Source organism: Geospiza fortis, unplaced genomic scaffold, assembly GCF_000277835.1.
Source record: "Geospiza fortis unplaced genomic scaffold, GeoFor_1.0 scaffold40, whole genome shotgun sequence".
NCBI lineage: Eukaryota > Metazoa > Chordata > Aves > Passeriformes > Thraupidae > Geospiza > Geospiza fortis.
The window spans coordinates 27064914-27089259 of NW_005054297.1; the positions used below are offsets into that span (position 1 = coordinate 27064914).

Sequence of the window (24346 nt, forward strand, 5' to 3'; positions counted from 1 at the left end):
AGAAGTGTTTGAATGCTGCTTCCCTCAGAACACAAAATCCTGTGCACCCCACTGCAGGGCTGCAGAGAGGAGACAGGCAGGGGCTGCTGCTTTGTCTGGGATGCTGCTCTATGGACCAGGCAGAACTTTACCAGAGAGGGAGGTGGGAATTGTGTTTAATCCTTTTTGGACCAATTGAGCCCACAGACCACAAAATCACTCTGTGTCAGAAAAGTAAACAAAGAGCTCCAGTGGAGATTCTACCTGGAACCCAAGAGATGTCTCACAGACAGTGAAGAGAAGATTTCCCTGTAGGTGCAGAGGAAATGGTGCTGTTTGCTCAGTTTGGGAAGTTATTTAACCTTATTGAACTAAACAGCAGGACTGAAGGAAGGCATTATCTCCTGCTCAAACTGATTCATCTTTGGTACTGATTTAATGTCGCATGAAGCAGACAAGCTCCCTCTAAGAGCGACCTCATTCTAGTTTAAAGATTGGTTTTGTCTGGGTACATCCTCAAGGCACTGGAGTCTTCTGCAGTCTTCAAACTCAAAAAACAGTGAACAGTTTCACCTCCTAAGCCAGCTGAGTCGTGAAGTCTTTAAATGCCTACTTTAACTAAAAAGTAAATCAGCTTTCTCACCCCTCTTGATTTTCTTATATGCAAAAACGTGAAACTAGGTGAAGTCCCTTAATATATTCAACACCAGTAATTAAAAGGAAGAATGAGACTGATGCTTTTACACAATAGGGGAAAGAAAAGCACAAACACTAAATTCTATAGCTACAGATCTCTATGCAGAAACTGTGCAGACAAAAACAACTGAATGTCAACAGGCTTTGCAGACAAACTGCTATATATAACACATAAAGCAGAGCTAGCAAAAGAAAATAAAATAGGTCAAGTTTTTCTGAATCTTACCCAAAGAGGTCCCTGCACAGAAAAAGTATAAAAATGAAAGAACATAAAGAAAAAAAAAATCAACATAAAATTTTATGCAAATGCTATGAACCATAGTGACCAATGCAGAAAGACCTAAGTATGCACAGCTCATCAGAGAAACAAACATGCAAGACCAGTTAAATAAAGAAAAACATGCTAAGGACAAACAACACAAACAGAGGATTTACAGATTCTCCTCTATTGGAAAGGTACTGCCATCAATTCAAGAAACAGCCATTATTTGTGTATAATAGTCTATATTAATAAATCTATTACTAAAATTCTAGATATAATTTTCAGAATGGTTTTCATTTAGTAGGCAATATCCAACATCAGTTATGCAAACTTTTTAAATAATGGCAGGGGAAAAAAGCTCCGCATTTTCAGCACAAGTGTCTTTTTTTTTAATTTACATGGAATAGTTTATTCCTTAGTGGGACACAGGAAAAAAAAATGCAAGAGAAAACTGATCACACAACTACCCTCTACCATTCGTTTTCCCCCCATCAATACCATTTGCCTTGGCCAAGAACCAGGTTCCCATAATGTCATATAAAATTCACTCCTCTATTGTTGCCAGCAATTTTCAGAACTCTATTTCTAAAATGTGTTCATAGAATAAAAGGTATCAGATAGCATATTTTGCTTTCATAAAAAAAAATAAAATTAAAAACCACACACAGTTCTATCAAATTTTAACCTCACACTCCTTACAGCAATACATAAAAATTCTTATACACCACTGGAATGTGGATACATTGAAATCTTAGTTCATACCAACCCTTAGCAAGTAACCTGCTTGCAGAATTATTCTGAAATAATTTCAGTTAACAGTGCTCTTAAAAGAAAAAGGAAAATGACATAAAGAAGTATTTGGCCATTACTTTATCTATAAGAAACAAAATACATCTAAATTGATGTCAGGAGCTGCACTGTTAGCAGTCTATGCTTGTTCAAATATTCAGAATGGCTTTTTCTGATCTTTTTTTCAGATATAAACATGATTTGTATTAATAAATACAAAAGTATAATCACAAATTATAAGTTCATTAGGAATTCTTATAATTTAATGCAAAGGAAATATTTAGGAGGAAATAAACTCACTTGTATGGTTTCTGAGGCAGAATGCTGATTCGAGTCTTGTCAAGTATCTTCTTTAACTTATTTCTTCCTCCAACTGTGTTGGCTTTACTTTTCTTATTTACTTTTTCTAATCCTATTACCTGCTCCACATCAACAGCAAGGTCAGGGATGGAATAACGACTCGCCTTTTTAATATCACCAATTTTAGGCAGGTGGGGAGCACCATTTCTTTTTTCCTCTGACAACCTTGTTAAGAGTTCTTTAAAAACTGCACAAGACAGAAAAAGGGAGGTAAGAAAAAGGACAAAAATTTAAAAGAAAGCTCTGTGCACCAGACCGGTTCAATATTAATCATTAAAAAAAAAAAGATTAGGATATTCTGTCAATTTCAGCATTAAATTAATTTAGGTATAAGACTTCAAAAACATTTTTGCTTTTAAAAATAACATCATTTTCTGTAGCATGAATCAGAAAAACAGTTAATTGGCCCAGCCTAGAAGAGAAATACACAGGTGCCCACATGGTTACACGGATGGTATCAACAGAAGGAATTTGACTTTTTAGGCTAAGGACAAAGGCTTCTGCAGAATAGTAGCATGTATAAAAAGAGCACATTAGAGAAAAGTGAGATAGAAAAATAAAAATGAGAAGGAAGTTTTAAACAGAAAGGCAGCAGCAAAAGCTTTCAGATGGACAAGAAATTATTAGCAACAGCATCAAAAAAGGAAAACATCAACAAAGCCATAAGGAAAATAAAGCAGGAGACTACTGAGACACCTTGGATGTTTGACAGGGCTGTTGTATCCATCTGCCAGAAATACCAAAAAACCTCTCATTCTCCTTCAGCTCCCAAGCAAAGAGTCATCTCTGAGGCAGAAATATCTGATAAATTTGTAAATTAGTTCTTCTACTGCAACTTCGAGCCTCAAAAAAAAAAACCCCAATACATTTAAATAAATCATACAAAACTGAACTGGAGAGCAAGTCATGTGTTCTGAGTGTTAAAAGAGGAACTCTCCATACAAAAATGGAAAAATCCTCTGATGACTTGATTTGTAATAATAAATAAAAAGTGATAATTAAAACTAAGGAATTGTAGAAAAACATAGCAACAATGGCAACTAACTAAGGATGATTATTAGGGGCTATGTGTTACTGTTTTTTATTAATTCTGTCCTCAATATTCTCTCATATCTAGAGGTACAAAAAAATACCAAGAGACTTCAAAAGCTTGAAGTAAGACACTAAAGTGGAGAAGAGTAAACCCAGCCAATAACTGTACTGTTGAATGGGGCTTAGATGCTGGAGAGAGAAATTAGGAAAAGATAAGAAGATGCTGTTGAAAAAAGGAAACTCCTTTTGGGATTTTTGGAGAAGAAATTCTGCATGCAATACACAGAAAGTAACTGCTCTGGGACTGTACTATAATCTGATTTCATTATTTGCACTGGAGACACAAGATAGGAAAAAAATTAGAAAAACACTACTGAAGCAAGGAGGAAATCAAGTTTAATCTTTAACAGAGTAAAGCAACACATGAAATTCAAACACCCAGTGTGAGGAGGATAGTTACAGAACTTGCACACAGAGAAACAAGAACATCCGGCTAAAAAAACATGTCCAAATATATCAAGAAATGTCTCTAACTATTAGAAACAACTGAAATATTAGAATCTTTACTGCAAAGCAAAATAAAAAAAAAAAGTCCCAAGGAAACAATGAATTTTAAGACTTTTTGGCCAATGACTTCTGGAGATAACCTAGGCAAACTTCAATCTTCAGTTAGTGCAGTGATGTGCTGTGGTGATATTCTGCCCTACTTACTTGTGATGAAGAACCTGATCCTGAAAGAGATACTCAAGGAACACATCACTAAATTGTGTAAGTAATCCAAGTACCCAGTGGTAAAAAAGTCAAACCAAACCCCCAATACATTCATTACTTATGATAGTAATTGAGGTCCTGAGCTGCTTGAAGATTCTTACATGCATCCTTTAGTACTTGTTAGAGGGAAATATGTAGAGAACAAATACAGAGGGTAGCAAGAATCTTTTCACCTAGCTATCAGGAAAGGTTGTAATAGTCTTGAGCTTGTTACACTTAGAGTGGGCTGAAAAACTACAAGTAAATTCAGCAGACAGAATAAGACCACTGATCAGCTGAAATGCCTGAAGAAACTTCTTTCTTGAGAGAGAACTAAATATTATATATACAAGCAGGTTTTTAAAGTTCAAGCTACATAGTCACAATAGCTCCTCTTAATCCAGAAACATACAGAGGGAAGTCACTTCATGTAAATCCCTACTCATAAATTTTTCATTGCAATTATGAACCAAGATATTTTAGGACCTTCATGCTTCCTTTTTCTATTCTCTCCAGTGCAAAAGAGTTTCAATCAAAACTATTTTAAACTACTAAAAATAATTTAGATCTCTATCAAAACTAGAATGAACAATGCAGAACAAACTTACCAAATAAATTGGTTTTCACAGTGATAGACAGATGAGTGTTATTTCTAAGGATTTCCATGGCTTTTGTCAACTGAATGTTTTCAAAGTTTTGACCATTCACTTCCAATATCTAAAATTCAAACAAGTTTGAAAAATCTTCATGTAGTGAAGAGAAAGGAAACAAAAAAACCAGGGGAAGGGTAATGGAGGAACACATTTTAAAATTACATACCTGGTCTCCACGTTTCAAGCCTGCTTCTGTAGCTTTGCTACCAAAATCTACACTGTCAACAAAGATTCCAAATCCCTTTTCTGACCCTCCCAGCAAGATAAAAGGCAAAGGGGCTTCTCGAGATGGCTTTGTTAAGGTTATCAATCTTCGTTTAGCTTTAGCAGCACAAGCAATATTTAACAGCCTCAAATGTCCACCCATTTTCTACAAGAGAAAAGCATAGTAAGTTATATAGAACAACAGCCTGGCTATTCCCTGTTATCCCAAGTTGTCAGAAAAAACCCCTCAGTCTTACCTCCCTCTCCAAATTGTTCTCAAATTCCTCCAGAAATCGAGTCATAGCAGGATCTCCTTCAAAATCATTGAAGTGATTGTTCACCCACAACAATACTACCCGTGTAACCTGAAAATTCATCAATATTATAAATACATTGCTGGAATACTCAGAACAACACTACTGCCAAGTCCTTTAAAAATACTGGTCATTAAAGGCCCTGTAAATTTTCACTGGAATCTTAAATAATACATAGACATCCAAATCAAACTTCACTAATATGCAATTATATATCAGGAGAATAGAAAAAATTAAGTATCAAAATTGCTTTCACTTGTATAAGCAATTTTACACTGTATTTCATAATGAATGCTGCAAGTCAGAAAACACTGGCTGTATCAAATTTTATTAAGTAAGGAATAGTGCACACAGGTAGAAGACAACAAGGTAGATCCATTTCTGACTTATAACAATTTCCTGTTCATGTACATTTCCAAATCTGCTTAGTTCTCCAAGCACAGGATCACAAAGCTTACAATACAGCCTAATATTGGCTCTTGAATCTCCTAAGTCCTTAGATGTGCTGCCATTAACTTCATTTGGCATTTAGCTCCGTAAAAGAGCTCCTCTGTGTTTAGAGAGGCAGGAAAAACAAGATATTGCAAGAAGCAGGAAAGAGGTTTTTAACAGCAAAACCAGCAATTCCTTTCCTTAGAGCCAATCTTTCAATTTACTCCTTTTCCTCCCCACCAGCTACTCCCCTCAAGCAATTATGATGACAGAGTTGAGAAGAATCTTAACTGGTATTTTACAGTTTCTTAGGAAAAAATCTGAAGAAATACTATTAATTAATAGTAATGAAGGTAAAGCCACAAAATAAGAGCTGCATTTTTTAAAACAATATACTTTTACTCTAATATTCTTCTTTTAGCATGTGATTTGACCTGGAATATCAGCAGCAGTTGTCCTGACAGAAGTGTTTTGGTGCCTTGAATTAGTATTGATTCGTGCTATTTTTAAAAAGTTGCTGAATCCAAAACAGTTGTGCCACTCAATGCTACCTCTAAAAATACAGCTGCATTTCTTCTTTTATGCTGGGAAAGTAAATCAGTAGGGATAAATCTCTAAACATTTCAAAACCTAATGCTTAAGAACAAAGTCTCATGCAATTTAAGTCTCATACTAATTTTAATTAGTGCTAACCCCTGCCCATTCTTCGTGTCTACACAAAATCCAAACCTCTGCAGCCCCATGTGCTAAAGGTCTGACACAAGGCATGCAAAACCAATCCCTGCCACCCTCAAAGTTTCTAAGTAGTTTCCTTTTACCCCAGAAAGGAAATTAATTCAGAACTGCTGAAATTAATGACCAAACTAACCAAGCACTTCAGAACTCCTCAAGTTCAGATTTCAACTGAAGGCAACTAGCCAGCTCTATGTGCTACAGCTCCCAGCCACAGGAAAACACTTGAGATTTATGTACTTTTGAAATTGAAGATGAACTTCATTCCTGTTAAACAGTTTTGATATTTTTCATTACTGTGGATGACACTGAAAGATCCAGACAATGTCTAGTTAAATTTAGGGTAATTGCAGATTATTCAAATTGTCTGGGAAGTTGCAAGCTGTACCACACAATGTATTTTAAACTACTGCAGTGACAGCTTCACTGTCAATGCTGCTTTTAAAGTTGGGACTTACTCATCTACACTCAGAGGACACTGAGCTGGGAGGAGTTGAATGCTGACTTCTAGAGGAATGCCATTACTTGTGTCACAAATCAGGAACAGCATTAAAAGAGGATTAAAGCTGTAAAAACAAGAAACTTGCTGCAGGGCAAAATCATTGCTAAGGCTGGATGTCCAGTGCCCCATTCTGAATGCTCCTGAGTACTCATCATCCCCAGGAAGTTTTATGCACCCCCTTCACTCCCCTTACTGCCTATCAGCGCCCAGTACAAAACAGCCAAAATCTTCCAGGTTTCCTACTTGCTCATCTCCACTTGTCCCAAGCTGCTCTCTGCCTCTTGCCTTTCTGTCAGGGCTACTGGAGGTCAGGAAAGGTTGGTTATTGTGGCAGCAAAACAAAGACCTGTTCTGTGTTCAGACTGATACAAGCAACTGTGCTGGCTCATGCTTTTAGAGGCTGAGGGGATTGTTCATTGGAGGACAAGCAACATAACTTTCAAGATGAACTCCAATATCATAAATCTGAGCAGTATTAGCTGCAAAGCCTACCCTCTGTCATATATAAGATCCTTCCTTCAAGGCACAGCTATACTAACATTTCTGGAAGAAATACACAGATTTAAATAAAAGGTGAAAACCAAATTTCTCTTTCACTCTACAAATATAATTCCTGTGGTTTCAAATTTACAAAAAGAAAAGGCATCTGTAAACTTTTAGAATTTTTTTTAGCACAGGAAAAAGTTGCATACAAGAGAGAATAAAGCAATACAGTTTGAAGGATGATAAAGCCTCAATGGCCAGTGTGCCAAAATTGGATGTGCTTTATTCTTCCATCATGGAAATTTTGTTTAGGCAAGAAGAAATCTGATTGCTTTCTTCTGTTTGGGTTGAGGTTGGTGGCTTTTTTTTTAATGCTACATAAAGCACAACAGATTCTTGACAATGCATGAATTTGCTATTCTCTTTTTAAAAAATCATGTTTACCATGTTGAATTAACTAGCAATATGTACAAAAAACACAGAACTTAGTTACATGCTCAAACTTGGAGACACAATAAAATTCTACTGAATTATATTAAATAAAAGTACTCACTACTGGAAAAAAAGCTTCCTGTATCCCTGCAAGCAACTAAGTTGTAAAAACATAGCAAGGTAAAGCACAGGCAATTTACCTTGCATGAACACAGTCATATTTAAATAAAATAAGAAAAAAATGTTCTTAATTTTAGCCATATATTCTGCCATTAAAATATGTCTCCATCTATTTGTATCTTATTCAATTTAGTCATTCTCTCTAAAGCATATTTTATCCTTATTGCTTATATTTCAAATGGTAACAATACATGATTCAGGAGATTTTCACCTTATCCCTGAGGCTGGGGTCATTGAACCACTCCAACAACTTCTTGCCCACTTCCATTGGGCTGGAAAGAAAGGTCCTATACGTCAATAGGAAGTCTTCTATAAATGTTGGGTCTACCACAGAGTGCTCTTCCACCAAATGCATTGTTAACCTTTCAGCTGTTCCCTATTGAAAGCAAAAAATTGAAAAATCATACTTATTAACACATTTTCAACACATGCAAATTTGTTTTCTTGTAGCATACTGAAGACTCATCACACTAGAAATACTGCCATCCATTAACTGATGTGCTAAGCAAACATAACAGCTTGACCACTTTGTTAAGAAATGTAAAAAAAATTTAAATCATGTAATTAATCTCTATAGAAATCACCTAGTCGTCAACATGCATAATTATTTTTAAAAATCTAGAAATATTAACAGTCCATTTTCAAACATTTATTTCTACAATATACATCTCAACTGATCCTGGCCCTAACTTGCCCAGTTAAGAGGTTTGCAGAACACAGACTTTTTCAAGAGACTCTCTCTTTTCCTCTTACCTTGATGACAATGTGGCCTTTCCTCGTTCCAGTGCGGTCCAACTCCCTGTGCTCCTTCACCATCACAATCTCCCCTTCCTCTTCCACCTTCTGCATGTTCTTTTCCACTTGATTGAGGATGCGGCAATAATCTTGCTGGGCTATGCAAACGAACTGGAAAAATCATCACACACCAGCGTTAAAAGGTTAAATTTTCAGAAGACCATTTAGACTTAAGGTGCAAGTACTCAGTCAACAGACAAAATAAAGTAGCTCCTCAACCTGCAGTGAGCCTTTCCAATAGTTTTTGTCTTTCCAACAGTTCAGCCTTAACAAGCAGATGAACAGACAGGCAGAGTACTGCCACTACAATCCTGCAGTTGGGGAGACCAGGATCCATCAGAGCAATAGGATTTAGTATTCCCAGCCATAACCCTTCAGCTGCTCTGACCTCCCCACTGCTGGAGATGAAGCCCAGCTCTTCTGTGGTGTTTAGAAGAGTTAAGTGAAAACCCAGCTTTTATTTTTTGTGGCTATTGTTTTGGTAAATAATCTTCTTTTTTAATAGCTATTTTATTGAAGTCAATTAGTAAGAAAAATAACATTTATTCAATTAATTAATGCAGGCACGAAAAAAGCAATTACTTCTTGGCTTAAAGCATACAGCAGGAAAATTACTTTCTACAATCATCAGTTCAGCCAAGAATAAGTGCAAGAATAAATATCTTAGGAATGTTCCTAATACCTACACTATGCAAATATAATTAAGACTAACCATAACAAATTGGAAAAAGACTACATTGTACACAAATTGTTATACGCTTGTCTCTTTTGGGGGGCAAGATTAAACTGCCTTATTATATGAATTTGGGTATTTAACTGAGAGGAACAGTGCTTCTTATGGTTGAAAAGTTGTTAAATCTTCATGTACATACTTTGGACAAGGGCCCAAGAATCAGAGACAGTATTTTCTCTTTAAATTCATTTACACACCATTTCATTTTTCCAGCAGCTAGGAGCAGCTGAAACAGAAGTTCCACAGTTTGGATTTGCTGAAAACTTTACTCTAACGAGAAACCCTTTATGCACATTTTGGGAGTTAGATGGGCAAGCTAAACCAGGTGACTCTTTTAACACACATTTTCACCTCTTTCAAAGGTCATCTACTTGAAGCTAATTAGCCATCAGGACCAAGCAAAATGCTTAATTCACCCATGGCTCTGCTATAATTTTCTGGATGGGAATAAGCAAGTAGCAACCACAAAACCAGATTCAGCCAGTAGTTTTATGCTATGAAAAGCATTCTTTACATCTGACTGCTTGTATTACAGCAAACATCAAAGCTTTTTCCTTGAAAGGTCAAATTGGCCAAAATTAGATCTTTCACTCAAACCACGGGAGATAAAGTTTGTATTACTCTGATATTCAGAAGCTGAGTTGAGTAAGGAAGAATGGCTATTAGCTGCAGAAGGAAAGGAGCCTGTCATGGCTAATGGACCTTGAGATCCTACTAAGGAATGTTGGAAGCAATAGATGTATGGCTGGTGGCCCTCACCTTCTGGAAAAAGTACATAGAGAAACATCTTCATGCAAAATGATCCTTTACCCAGATACAGATAACTCCATTTCCCAGACTGTGGGTATGCAGGAGCCATATTGCCCAACTACTGCCCAGGGTTACCCACCAGGTATTTTACATCCAGAAACTGTATTTAGTTTAAAATAAAACTGGGTCTCATTATTGAGTTGCACTACACGTGTGTGGGTGTGAATTTGCTTGTACCACAGACACTGTACCTGGCAGTCATCCACTTTTGTTCTCATCACTCCTTTCATATATTCCTTTTCCATGGTGGGGGAAACACCAAAACTATTCCCCATGCACAATATCTCTGTTCTTCCATCAGGGTATGTCACCTCCACAGAGCCATTCAAAATGACTGACCAGGAATCCAGCTACAAATCAAATATTGCAGGATACATGAAGAACAAATCACTTAACATTTTAATATCATACTATATAAATACAACTTTCACAATTGTTCTAAAGCAAAAGTTATTTTCTAGCACCTATTAAAAATTTAACAAGCTCATTTTCCTTGAATGTACATCTATTTCCAGCTCAAGAAAACTGGGATCTTAAGTTCATCTTTACTATTAAGAGGTAATGTAAGACTGAGAAAAAAAATAGAGGAAGTTTTGAAATAGCATTTGAATACTGAAATAAAGTCCCCAGATGAGCTTAAATAGGCAGGAAGTATTTTGTACAGTACAGAGAATGCTTTCTGGTTTTATTGCTTAAGAAATGTGTGAGCACTTAAACAAAAGCTTTCAGAAAATCCAGAACAATATGAGTCCTGATTTACCTGAATGTTGCTTTTTTTTCTTTTTTTTTTAAAGTAACAAAAGAGCACCTTAATTGTGTGGAATCTGGGATGTTTGGTATAATAGGAGATTCAAAAGCAACTTCTACTGACCTCTTCCCCATCATTTAGTACAATAGTTCCTGCTCTCTCCACAACTGCAAACACCATCACAGCACAGAGTTCTCTCCTCACTGACATTGTCATGTTGGCAAAAGCAGGCAATTGATGCATGAATTCCAGTAGTTGTTCTGAAGGAGAAAAAGCCCACTGAGTCATGCATGTCAAAACAACAAAGCAGTAAAGACAGTTCTTCAGCAAGATGCCTGAGGCTGCTTAAGCTAAAATGCTGCACAATCGTTTCTGTATACTAATAAATCATGTACAGTGGCCTGTTTTAATTACTGGGTATTTTGTAGACACAGACTGGCTGGTCATATCATCAATAGACACCCTGCAAAGTAAAAGTCAGCATAATGGAATTATTGTAATGTAACCAAGAGCTCTGAATACAACCAATGATATTTTTAATACTCCAGTCAGGGCAATAATTTCATTGTGACTAGAACTATATAAAACACAGCAAGACAAACATCACAAAACTGAGCAAGTTGTTTGGTAAAGCCAACACCTCCTAGTCTACGCTTAAGAGTAAACTGTACTTGATCATTGTCTGGTGGTTTCACCAGAAAGTTCCTTTCAGATGGACCAGACAGGATTACTTTCTTAAAGGTGACTACTGCTTAAAGGTCACTAAAGGTCTTCTACCTGCACTTGAGCTGCACTTGTACTCAACCCTGAGCTTCCTGTATTTTCATTTTTTATGCTGTTCATAACTATAGAACTTAATTTTAGCAGTCCTTCCAAGTGATTATATGCCTCCAGTTTTTGCCTCCAGTTTGATCTAAGATGTCTACTGAAAGAGTTCAATAGGACCCCATCTTTTCCCTAATTTTTTATTTACTCTGAATCACAGAAAGGTTGTGGTTAAAAGGGACTTCCAGATGTCATCTGGTCAAACCTGACTGCTCAAGCAGAACCACCCTACAGCCAGTTTCCCAGAAACACATCCAAACACCTTTTGAATATCTTTAAGGAGGAATACTAACACCTCTCTGGACAACCTCTCCCAGTGCTCAGTCACAGCAGAAAAAAAAGTGCTGTGATGGAGTCGCCTGTGTTTTAGTTTGTACCCTTTGTCCTCTCACTGGGCACTACTGAGAAGACTCTGGCTCCATCACCTTTACACCCTCAACCCTGGGTACTTCTATACATTAATGAGATCCCCTGAGCCTCCTCCAGGCTGAACAGCCCCAAGCTCTCTTAGACCTTCCTTGCATAAGAGATGCTCTAGTCCCTTAATCATCTGATAATCAACTTTAATCATCATTTAGTCATACTTTAATAAAAGAAAAATATCTCCCCCAGTGAAACAGATTAGATTAAAATTTGGATTCTAGTTCTGCTTTGCTTTCAATGTGTTTACTTGTATGTTAACACAGCAAATTAGTTTGATTAGATGCACATTTATGTTAAGGTTTTAAAGGCTCCAATGTTTGCAACAAATGTCAAGTCACAATGTCACAACTGACAATTAAAAATATACCGTGAGAAGCAGTGCTGACATTAATGTCACCTTTGCCAAGGTTCTTTCTGTTTTCCAGTTTTCAACAACATCTCCTTCATAAACCTGTTCTGATATCAATTAGAAGCTGAAGCTTGAGATCAAAAGGGCCAGCAAGTAATAGGTTTCATCCATATTATATGTATTTTCCTTACTTGTTCACATTATATATATAATTATATAAAAAGCAATAATAATAAACATTAAACTTACCAAGTACAAAGGCCAGTGGTTAAAATAAAACTGCAAGTTCAAAAATTAAGTTTTTGGAGGTGAAGAAGAACATGTTTGACAATATTTTACTACATTGCAATACTTACCAATGTCATCATCTGTCCTGTCTATTGGGTCTTTCTCCAAGCAGTCTCTAACAATATCCCTACTCATCAAAGGATCTGATGCCCTTTCAATGTCTTCTTCATCATCATCATCCTCAGAATCCACTGCTGTCTCTGGCAATCCACTGAGATCCATATCACCAGCCTCACTTTCTGTAGCCTAATTAGTGCATAAACAATTAAAAACATTCAAATATGTTCTTTATTGCTGCAGTTTTCGGGTTAAATGTACAGAGATTAATTCTATCATCTAGCAGATGACCCAACATTTTTATATTGCTTTTTTCTTTTTATATCTTTTTAAAACAACTAACAATTTATCAATCCAAACCCACTGCGTTTAAATATGACTTTTAACATTTGTTTCAATCAGTCATACAAACAAAGGATTCAACAGACATTACATTATCTGTGGGTCTTGAGGGGATTGAAGGCTATTACATTTCTAGCAATGTCTTGGACTGTTAGCTGAATATAATTTTTTTCAATAAACAGTTTTCATTTGACAATTTCTGTGCTCACCCCAAATTTACATTTTCAGACACTAAGGAAAGCAACAAAATTTTAAACAGACAGTTTGGGGAAATAAGAACAGCAATAGAATGCTACAGGAATTTTGCTATCTCTCAGTCACCTTTGTTTTACACTGTACCTTTGTTTTACAATTCTAGTTGAACATGGTTAAATCTGGCTTTTGTTTGCTGATAAACTGCCTAAGAATTTACAGATGCAGAAAAAAGCAAACTCATTGCTTAAACACCACAGATGGACTACCCAGAATATCTGTCAAACTTAACCTCCCCCAAACTGTATTAAAATGAATGAAAACATCGTCTAGGCTAAGGTCATTAGTATAGCACCTAAAGGTAAATATATTTTTAATTTGATATTTAAACATTTCAAAAATGATTGAGTTTGAAGACTGAACACTTTAATAAATCACACAAACATTTGTCTGTCATGGCTGATATGGCTGCTTTTTCTCAGAATGTGATTTAATACCACAGCAGCTGCCAAGGCTTAGCTATGACAATTTTTAAGGAAATGCAAGCTTCTAATGAGCAAGTTTTAAGCCATGGCTTGAGAAATCCAGTTTCACAGGCCTTAAAGGGATGGTTTGTTTCTGAGATTCTGGGAGCACACAATGCATTCACATCTACTCGAAAAATACTACATGGGACAAACACACCTACTAAAGCTTGCTTCATCAACCTATCTCAGACTGGTAAAAAAGACAACCCACAAAACTAGGTCACTCTCTGAACACAGGGAAGGTAAGAGAAATTGCATTGGTAATTTTGTAGAATCATCTCCCTATTCCTGCCTCCCTATCTGTGGCTGACATCTGTCACTTTAATGCCACTATACACAGCCACCTCATGAAGAGCAGCATATGGCTGGAGATGGATCAGGGGCAGCTAGTGCGAGTCTTAAATGCTTCTGTCCTCCAGCACAACACAAGCTTTGTAACTGGGCCTTGTTAATATAAAAAAGCATGATAACAGCATCTATGCAATATTCAAATTATTCTCACTTTTTGGTTTTGGGTTGGGGTTTTTTTAGTTGTTATTTTTTGTTTGGGGGGTTTAGTGGCTTTTTTGGTTTTGCTTTTGTCAAGAAAAAATGCTGCTCATTTTTTAACCAGGATAAGGAAAGATGTTACTGGCATAGAAGCAAATCCCAAAACATAGCACAGATAGCAGTATTTTATGAGCAGTCTTATTGTGTTTAACATGCACATTCCCTGTGATACATTTGAAACAGCTGCTGCAACTACTCTTTCAAAATAGCCTTCATCAAAAGTGACTGGTGGAAAAATTAGTGGCGATGAGTCAGTAGACACACAGCTTATGACACCAATCTGTCAGAATCTGAAGTCTCCAGCAGCGACAATTCCAGGGACAGTGGGACTGATTCACAGTCAATTTTGCAAACCTTCCCATCACTTAGAAATGTCCCTCCTACCTGCCCAGATTAAGCTCTCTCAAAAGCACATTAGCAAAATTAATGCAGACCTCAATTTAGTCACACAATGCTAACAGACAAGAAACTTCCACCTATTGTACAACATCTGATTATTAAAAGATAAGTTATTTTACTGTCTTAAAGCAATTAAACAAAACTGGAAAACTCTTGAAACTCTATTATCAAGAAGAGTCAATGCTATTTAAAACAAATTCTCACACTGAATTAAATGTAACTTTGGACTCAGAAAATAATTTACAAATACTACTAAAGGCTACAAGATTTCCCGAAGATAATCACTAATTACACCCACTGTTTCTTTTTTTCTTTTTTTGACAACTGAAGTTATTGGTGCATGGAAAGTAACTCCTTCTAATTTCCTATCAAAAAACCCAAACCATTGCAACAAAGAAGCTCAGCATTGAATGCAACAATCTACAAAGTAATAAGAAAGTTTGGTAATTTAGGACACCTTTAAAAACACCTTTAGAAGAAAAAAAATACATGTTTTCAAAAAACTTTCTGAAATTTCTATGATCATGCAAAAGATAACAAAGAAGTCAAATGTAGCCTTTCTGCATGACAAAACAAAAACCAAAAAAATCCATAATCCATGCACACACCCCTGCCCCCAAACCCACAAACAAATAAAAACCAACCAAAAAATCAAAGCAGAAAACTAAGAAAAGCTTGAGGGCTCCTTGTGTTTATACATTGCAAATCGTTTTTTTAGGTTTAGTAGCAGCACGTATGATGTCAAGTATTCATGGTCCTCTTGCTGAGACATTAAACTTCATGACCCAACTACTCTGAGTGCTTTTATATGCCTTTTTGCATGAGAAAAACCAAGCATGTCTGCACAGGAACCCTTGGTTACTAAGCAATAGCCCTGCATCTGTCTAAGATTAAAAGGGAAACCCCCATGAGCTCCTTTGGGCATAGGGGATTCCTTATGAACCTGAGCCACCAAAAACCCAAATGCATGATGAATATCCAATTTGTACTACAGTCAGTCATGAGGCTTACATCTTCTCAGGGCACGTAATGAAGGATGAAATACACCTCAGAATTGCCATTCTTGGGTGCATGTTGTACTTTGCTTCTTGGGCAGTAAGAGAAATTAGTTTCACTTAAATAAATCTGAAAAGACTGCATGCAAGAAAAATGCAAGAAAAATGTTGGTTGCAGCCTGAAGTACAAAACAATGTCTCTCCATACCAACTGTGACAGCAAATTTCTCATGTCATCTTTCCATTTTCTGTGGAGAAAATTTTTGAAGCTTCAAAGCAATCTCATAATAGTGACATCCTAATATTTTATTTGTCACATCACCAACATGACAGTTAAGAGACTAAGACAGACGTTTTCAAGCCTGAGTTGCAGTAGTATTTCATATTTGACACCTAAGGAGAATGTGACCAGTTTTAAGCAGTGGCTATAAAGTTTAATACCGCACCAATAAAAAACTAGTTGCTTCAACTGAGGATGATCTTGAAGTCCAAACACACTTCCAGATTTGAGTGATAACAGCTAATTAAACAAATACTGTCAAATAACCAGGGTAAAGATGTAAACTAAAAGAAGCCTTGTCTAAGTTCTTGGTTAGCCTTTGGTTCCTTGATTGACATTGAGGAAGAAGGGGAAGATCAAGAAAAGAAGAATAGCATTCATTCTCCGTAGGTCAAACTGGGCAGACTGGGGAAATGGTGGACCCTTCTGGTCACTTCAGATTGGCAGAAGAGGAAACTGGTTAACCCCAACTCTACTGGTCTTTGATTTTTAGACGCACCATGACAATGAGCATAATGAGAAGTGATGGACTACATAAGCAGCTGAAGAAGATGACTTCATTTACTGCCTGCCTTTCTCTCCCTCCACTGAATTTTTGAGTTTCTTGAGAACACAGATTTGAAGAGGTTAAGGGCGATCTCTACCTTTACAACCAAGTAACTCTCACTCTAGTGAAGCAACTGCTTCATCACACACTCCCCACCCCTACTAAGGGAAAGAAACTGGGAAGACTTGGAGAGCTGCTTATATGACTGGCTTTGTTTTAAGTGGCCTTCATGGTTTTCTTTCTATACTGGTTTGGGGAAAACTTCCAACTGATGGTAACATAAAGAGAAAAAACTAGAAAACCTGTAAAAGCAACCACACTAACTAATGATTTCTTAGTATTTTAAACAGACCCTTTTAAATTTTGCTTTTCAATTTTTTTAATTACTTCGTTTAGTAATTCAGTCTTATAATGATACATTGTGTCATTTGGAAGACTAAATTCGCCTTGTAACTATTATTACCACCTAAAATCAACAATCCAAAATCTCCAAACATGCAAGAGAAAAAAAATAGGGACAAAAAGAAAAAAGAAAGCAAGAATAGAAGAAACTACTTGCACAAACCAGAAATATGTTCATTGCCTGGTGCAGTCCTTCAATTCCACAAAGCTAACAAAGAAAGAAGCCATGCTCAGCTCAAAAACACCATCTCCACATTACTTTTCAACCACTGTCATTTAAGGGCTAAAAAATGAACTAAAAAATGAAAATAAGAATGTCTATTACCAAAACTACTCATTTTACTTTCTAATTTTTACGCTGATACCAATAAAAACACCAAGAACACTGGCTCTACCTGTCTCATGAAATGACTTGCAGAAGTCACATAAGCTTGAAATATTCCCTCATGTCATACAGACACATTGGATTCAGTGTCTCCCCAGAGAGAGAAATCATGTCTGAGGTTTTGTTTTAAATTAGCTTTCAGATGACTGAGCAAAAGTTTACAATATCAATAAATTAGGACGAAATTCAATCCATGCAACTATAATATATATTTGCTTATTAAATAGTTATCACATGTACTACAATCAACTATAATTATTACATGTAAAGAAATCATTATTTTTTGTATTAGTAACATTATTTTTTGTGCTACATTGACACGAGTGCAAATGTCCATGAAATACCTTAAAACTCCTTCAGTCCAAGATTTTCACAGTGCTCTCCATTTTTTTTCTTTCATTATCTACACCAAAATCTACAACACAGCAGCCCACATGTGTCACACGAGTCAGTCTGAGTGATTTTCCTCACTGAAGATGGAAATGTGTAGCAATGCAGACAACCCGCCAGGAACAGCATCCCCCCCTAATTGCCAATGATTGCCTCCTTCTCAGAACAGAGCAACATCTGCCAGGAGCACAGGCATACAGAACATGGACTCTGGAAGCCACAGAGTAGATTAAGAGGCCCTGAATTTACAGGAGTGATGAGGAACTGCATAGGGCTTTGTTGAAAAAGCAGGGGTGGCAGTCCACAGGACAATTTACCTGAGCTGTTCCAGCCACTCTGGCATCAGCCAGAGCCCTGCACTTCAGCAGCTGATACAGTCAGAAAGAGTGGCTTTATCTTAAGGTAAAATGTCTTTATTTTGCACACAGTGGCTAAAGGACAGGCTGCATGGACTCTCTGGTTTGGGAGACAAAAGACTGGTCTCACGCAGGAAGAGCTGCTGAAGGGCGGACCTTTCTTCTGGGAGCTACCATATCGGAATCATGAGAAAACAAAGCTGACATCTTGAAAATTTCCAAGCAATAGACATATCCTGGGAGGGTCTCAGAAAGGATGTTCCTGGTTTCCTGTACCGACAGTGGTATCTGGGCAGGCATTGAGGGCATGTAAGCGTGGCAGGAAGCCACCAGTCTGAGGACAGGATAAGGCAAAGAAAGGCTGGCAAAGAGCTGAGCCAACACAACAATGCTTCCCAAAACAGGGAGGGGGAATAATACACATCCATGAGCTTAGATCTCCTCACTCTGCAATCATCTCATAATATATTTAGCAGGTATAGGAAGCATCTAGGAGCATATAGGAACAGGTATATGTATTCATTTAAGAATCATTAACTAAGCCTAGCAACCAAGAGCAAGCAGCCACACATGAGATGTCAAAAAAAGACAGAAGCAAGAAATTGTTCTTGGCAAATAAAAGTCAACACACGATCTACTGACATTCAGCATCCCCTTCCTCTCAAGTCACCCTACAGAGTTCATCACTTGAACTTATTTCCTAAAATAAAAATACCAGTATTTAAGGACCTTACTAATTTCACCTGATATGTTTTTGAAACTTGGGTGGGGTAAACACAAAAGTTGATTTTATTCTGGTAAGTATTTCTTATCCTAAAAGAAGTTCTTTCATGTGCAACGTTTGACAAACAAATTTAGATACCGCATTAATATTTAAAAGGAAGTATTCTCAGTTCAATGCTGAAAGCATCTGAAGATTCAGCTTCATGATTTATTTAAAAAATCTTAAAAGGCCATGAACATATTTTCACTGGAAGCAGCTGCTCTTAAGGCTACAGAACTAATACTTATGGGATGCAAAACATAACATATTACCTCAGATTTCAACAGTAATGATCTAAATAACAATATAATTTTTAAAACAATTTCTTTCTATCAACTGCAAGACAAGATGATGATCTTCCTAAATCATTGCTTTCTACTTAGCCATAATGAACACAAGTCCCCCCCACTGAACAGAAAAATGCCATTATATACAGGAAAATAAGAATCAAAGGGATAATGATCATGAGCTTTACCTAATACTTATCAAATTTGAAATAAAAAAAAACATGATGACTTGGTTATGGTTTACTGTTTTTGATTAAACACTTGGGAGAGAATTGCAAGGCAAACAATTGAGAGAGAATGACTGATTCACTCTCTTGGTTTAAAAAAATATTTCTCTTTAATCCTTAGCTTGGGCCTAGAGGAGTCAAATTACAGCCATTTTATTTTGTTTTGGTTCGGGGTTTTTTTTTTGGCAGTACTTTAAGCTAGCCTAACACCCCTACATTACATTCCTTTATGACTGAAACTGAGGTCAGAAATTAATGATTTACCAGAATTTGAGAAATCAAGGTGAACAATACTTCGTACCATTAAGTTAAATTCAAGAATTTAAGAATCTTACCAGTTTCCACACCTGAGTTTACCATTTCATTAATAAACATTCCTTCAAGTATATGTATTAAGACAAAAAGATGAGGTTGCATTCTACAGTACATGGCCATATTTCTGGGTGTAGATATGGACATAGGTTATTATTCGTACTTTGACATTGTGCAATTACACAGTTCTTGATACATCTGTGCCAAGTCCCCTTTAAATGTGGTATTAATTGCATGTTAATTGAAGAAACTAGATAATATTTTTAAGAACGGATTATGCATTATGTTTGTAAATTCAGTTTAAAAGAATACTTAAAGAGTAAATTTTGTCTGTATAAATAGTTCAGTATACCATTACCTCCCTCCAAACACCAACCAGTATGTTGATTCCAACACTGCAAATGAAACCAGTAGGAGTCATAGACCAGGTTGGCAACTACATAGAGAAGTATTTTTCTGAGGTTTCTTTACTTCTTTTATGTTGTTTGGTTGGGTTTTTTTTTTTTAATTGCACAGAAATTCAATTATCTTTCTCACAGTTAAGAATGTTTTGCTGAAAGTCTGCAAAAAATTACTTCCAACTTATCTCAAGAATAACTGTATGACTGTAACTACATGCCACCTACAGCTGTGCCTCTAGAGGTACTTGTTATTTTCCTGTTAGAGTGGAAATCTCTGTAATGAAAGGAATGAAAATCTGTAGAAGACTAGAGGAACAAAACTGATGCTACTTCTTCTTCACTCTCACAATCAAAACCTAAATCATGTCTCAAAGTAACCCTGTCTTCAGAAGAAATTCTGACAAATCTCCTTGACTGACATATGCTATGCCTTAAGTGTTCAGCTAATTTGATAGTTTTGCAAAAATAAACCTTTGCATTATTGTAATTACTGTCTAAATTGAACCATGATCTTTTTATAGCCTATCTTCTTTCACAAAAAGAAGCCTATAAGCTTATTCACCTGAAAGACACTGTATTCTTCAACTATGACCACAGCTGAACTTTCATGTATTTATAGATATACTTTTCCTGTTGTTTAAATGACTACATTTGCAATTTCAGAAGCATCTTAAAAAAAACATTATTCCTCTTCTAGTTAACAGTATTAATTATTATTTTGACAGAAATATATTTTAATTGGATTTGATTCCCTCCTCTCAGAGTAACAAATTGTTACACTTCCCTATCAGGACAGGTCCTCCTCCGACATTGCAAGAACCATAAACATCAAGTGAAAAATGCATAATTCTTTTTCACTTTAGACTTTTTTCCAATTTATATTTAAATTCTGGATCAGTTTCAGTGTCTCTTCAAACTCACGCTGTGCCCAATGACTAGCACAAAGCTGTACAAGAAGCCACCTCAGAAGCATAACTTCAAAAAGCATCACCAGTTGAACCTGCCCACCTTTCTGAGGATGGCCAGGAGAGGAAGCACTGCAAAGACGTTGGCATCACATTTCTACAGGGTGGGGAAATAGAAATATGCCCCTGAAGCACGGGCTGCCCACTCCATATTTGTTTCTTTCCACCATTGAATAGGCTCTACATTATGAACCCAACACACCTAAAGCCTGAAATCATTACAATTCAAACAAAATGTATTTTTTTGAAGTCTATTGAGTACTTCTTCAAGTACTCAAAACTGACAAGAGGCAATAGCAAGCACATTCAGCTATTAAGTGCAAAACTGCTGGCAACTGCACCTCCCATCAGCATCCCTTCCAGTCTTACCTGGTAGATATCAGAAAGGCTGCTGCTTCCTGAATCACTAGTGATGCTACATCCCGAGTGACTAGATGAAACGTGGGTCACCTGTGGGTGGAGACTGTCAGTAAGGTGCAGCTTTGTGAAATCTGCAGGAAGCTACAGGTGGAGCAGAAAAAGCATCATTACAATTTGAGGGAGATACATAGCAAAATTAATTCAAATCATATATGTCACACTTTACTCTCTGCCAGTACCAACTATTTAAGAAAACCACTGGGGCTTGAGAATGCAGCATTAAAATTTTGAGTTATGCAGCTTTTTTAACTCATGCAGAGGTCAGCAAAATACCACCAAATTGTTGCAAATATAAGAGATTCAAGAAAAACATGTATCTGAGGACAAACATTAGTGAAGCAATATGCCAAAACTCTTCAGTAGCTTGCTCTGGGGTTTGGACAGAATTAAAATGTATATGAATATTGTGCTACTTCCAAAATCAATGGTTTCCTGCAGGATGGGAATTAACAAGGGAGTAAAGTCACATACTTCTCTAAAAAAATCAACCAGCACTGCTCTGGATTTGGTAAACTCTTGTTTCTCAAGTTGACAAAGTACATTAGAGACAAGGAAAATCCAAGTCACTGAGCAATCCATTATACTTTGAGCCAAATAATATGACAGAAAATAGGAAATGTGGGAAGATTGACACAATTACAAAGAGCTATAATCTTGAAATTAGTTTGCTCACATGCAGCGCTGAAGAATGAATTGAGACAGTATATTTGATCACTTAACAACCATTCACCAAGATTTGTGATATATATTTCTATTATTGCTTTATGCCCACAGCTCCCATGAAAATCTTTAAAACCTGTAAACACTTCCAGACTGCAGAAAGCGAACTTTGACAAAGTAAAATATTTGCTGTCTGAAGAAATATTTAAATGCTATTTCAGGGGCAAATTACTCTTCTCCCCAAGAAGCCTGCATCCCACAGCTAGTTAATAAAAGCATGTTAATGTATCAATTTTGGTGTGCAATAAATTCTTCAATAATTAAAACCAAAAATCTTTGTTCATTAATTTTGTTTCAACTCAGACAAGGCAGATACTCTCATGTCTAAGGAGTTGTGTTTGTAAGAAAAATGTCACATGCAGTGTGTCCATCCATGTCAATTATGAATGCTACCTTGGTGCTTGTTCTCCCTGGATGGAAATGGAAATAAAACCTCATTCAGCATTCAGAGAGAATAAGCCAATCAGTATAAAAGGTTAGGGAAAAAAGTCACAAGAGAACATGCTAGAAAAAATTATTAGCTCTATACAGCTAAAGATACTGAATGATTTTACTACTGTTTGCCTTGTTCAGTTCCGTTTATGGAACGTGCCCTGAAAGAACCTTGGCTTTAGGATTTGCAGTGAAATTACAGACAACTGCAAACCTTAGTCTTCTTTTGACTGACCCGCATTTCCTACTCTAACACATCTGAAAAGGATTTCTTCATTATCACAGAATGACTGCATCAGTGATAGCAAAAATGGCTGCATTTTAAATAATTCTTTCCTAGTATCTTACTGGAAAGAGCAGCTAAAACCAGCAACCAAATACTAATAATCCTAAAAAGCTACAGTAAGCCCAGAGCTAGATTTGATCTTCATCAACAAAGAAAAGGCAATTAAGAAAAGCAATACTCTAATACACACAGCCATGAATGCTGCCTCCAGAAAAATCTAGTTATGCTCACTACTACTATTGAAGTATCAGAAGGAGAAAATACAGCATCAGGGACTGCATTATAGTATCTGTTATCTTTGCTGCTTTTCTTTTCAATCTGAAAGTTTGAATTATCACGTAATTGAACCATATATACTGATATTCAGGCCACTATACAATTTTTTTATCCTTTTTGAGCCATTCTGCAAGTAAGTACATATTGCATAGGTAGAATGCAAGGGAAATGAACTGCCACAGCTTTTGCAATGTGTTGCTGACTATTTCTCAAAGTACAGTCTCTCACAATTGAAGCAGCCCACGTTTATTTCAAAGTAGAAACCCTACATATTATTTTAAGATACACGCACAAGTCGTCTAAGATTCACACATTTAATGATAACTTACACAGATATATTTTGAGGGTTTTACCTTTTATAAAGCACTAACTATTGCAATCCCAAATAAATATTAACTCCATAGAGAACTGTATATGAGCACAGTGTGGCACCCAGACAAACATGTTCAATTTTATAGCGCACAGCAAATATCTCCATGTCATTAACAACAGCATTTATTTTTTATCGATGCATTAAAAATTTTAAAGAACCTTCCATCAAAGCAAATCCAGTTAGTATGTTAAAAAGTTAAATCGAGCTATATTCAAGATAATGATTGCATTCAGTGTTTTAAATGAACAGCAAGGATTTGTGTGTAACTACTGCACATAAGGCAAAAGGAAGAGGCAGAGGAGTCCACAATAACTGATGGAATACACTACAAATAAAAGCAAGCCTTCTGAATCTTTTTGGCTGTAGACAATCAGCTGAATGCTTGGTGATTACTGGTTTCAGAGTAACTCCTCAAGTCAAAGCCACAAGCTGGACTTGCCAAGTGGTGACAGAAGATCAGAAGCAGGCATTTTTCTTTAGGCAACCTAACTAGTCACTTTGATCCTAATCAAATAGGACTATTTACAAGCAGAAAGCACATGCTCATATCTTTGCAGAACACTACATCTCTGTGCTACATGCCTGAGAGCAGCATCCACTTCAACTGCCCTACCCCCCAAAGTTAAGGTGAAAGACTGCATGAAGAAAAAAATAAAATACAAAAATTAAATAAGCTGAAACATTTAAACTGT

General features: G+C 36.5%; 1 protein-coding gene across 9 annotated transcripts in view; it reads right to left on the reverse strand.

Moving 5' to 3' along the window:
* RAPGEF2 (Rap guanine nucleotide exchange factor 2) overlaps window positions 1–24346 on the reverse strand; it is a 127486-nt gene that overhangs the window by 24536 nt on the left and 78604 nt on the right. For 8 of the 9 annotated variants that reach the window (XR_004082418.1, XM_031062221.1, XM_031062273.1 and 5 more), the window contains 10 exons: window positions 21517–21648; window positions 12840–13017; window positions 11010–11146; window positions 10330–10488; window positions 8554–8706; window positions 8012–8176; window positions 4983–5090; window positions 4688–4891; window positions 4477–4585; window positions 2027–2273 (listed from right to left, as the gene is read on the reverse strand). Coding sequence is in view for 8 of the 9 variants with exons in the window: in XM_031062221.1 (XP_030918081.1) it covers window positions 2027–2273; window positions 4477–4585; window positions 4688–4891; window positions 4983–5090; window positions 8012–8176; window positions 8554–8706; window positions 10330–10488; window positions 11010–11146; window positions 12840–13017; window positions 21517–21648 (1592 nt within the window). In the remaining variant the exon portion in view is untranslated. The remainder of the gene's footprint in view (window positions 1–2026; window positions 2274–4476; window positions 4586–4687; window positions 4892–4982; window positions 5091–8011; window positions 8177–8553; window positions 8707–10329; window positions 10489–11009; window positions 11147–12839; window positions 13018–21516; window positions 21649–24346) is intronic. The other variant, XM_031062355.1, reaches the window with a different exon arrangement.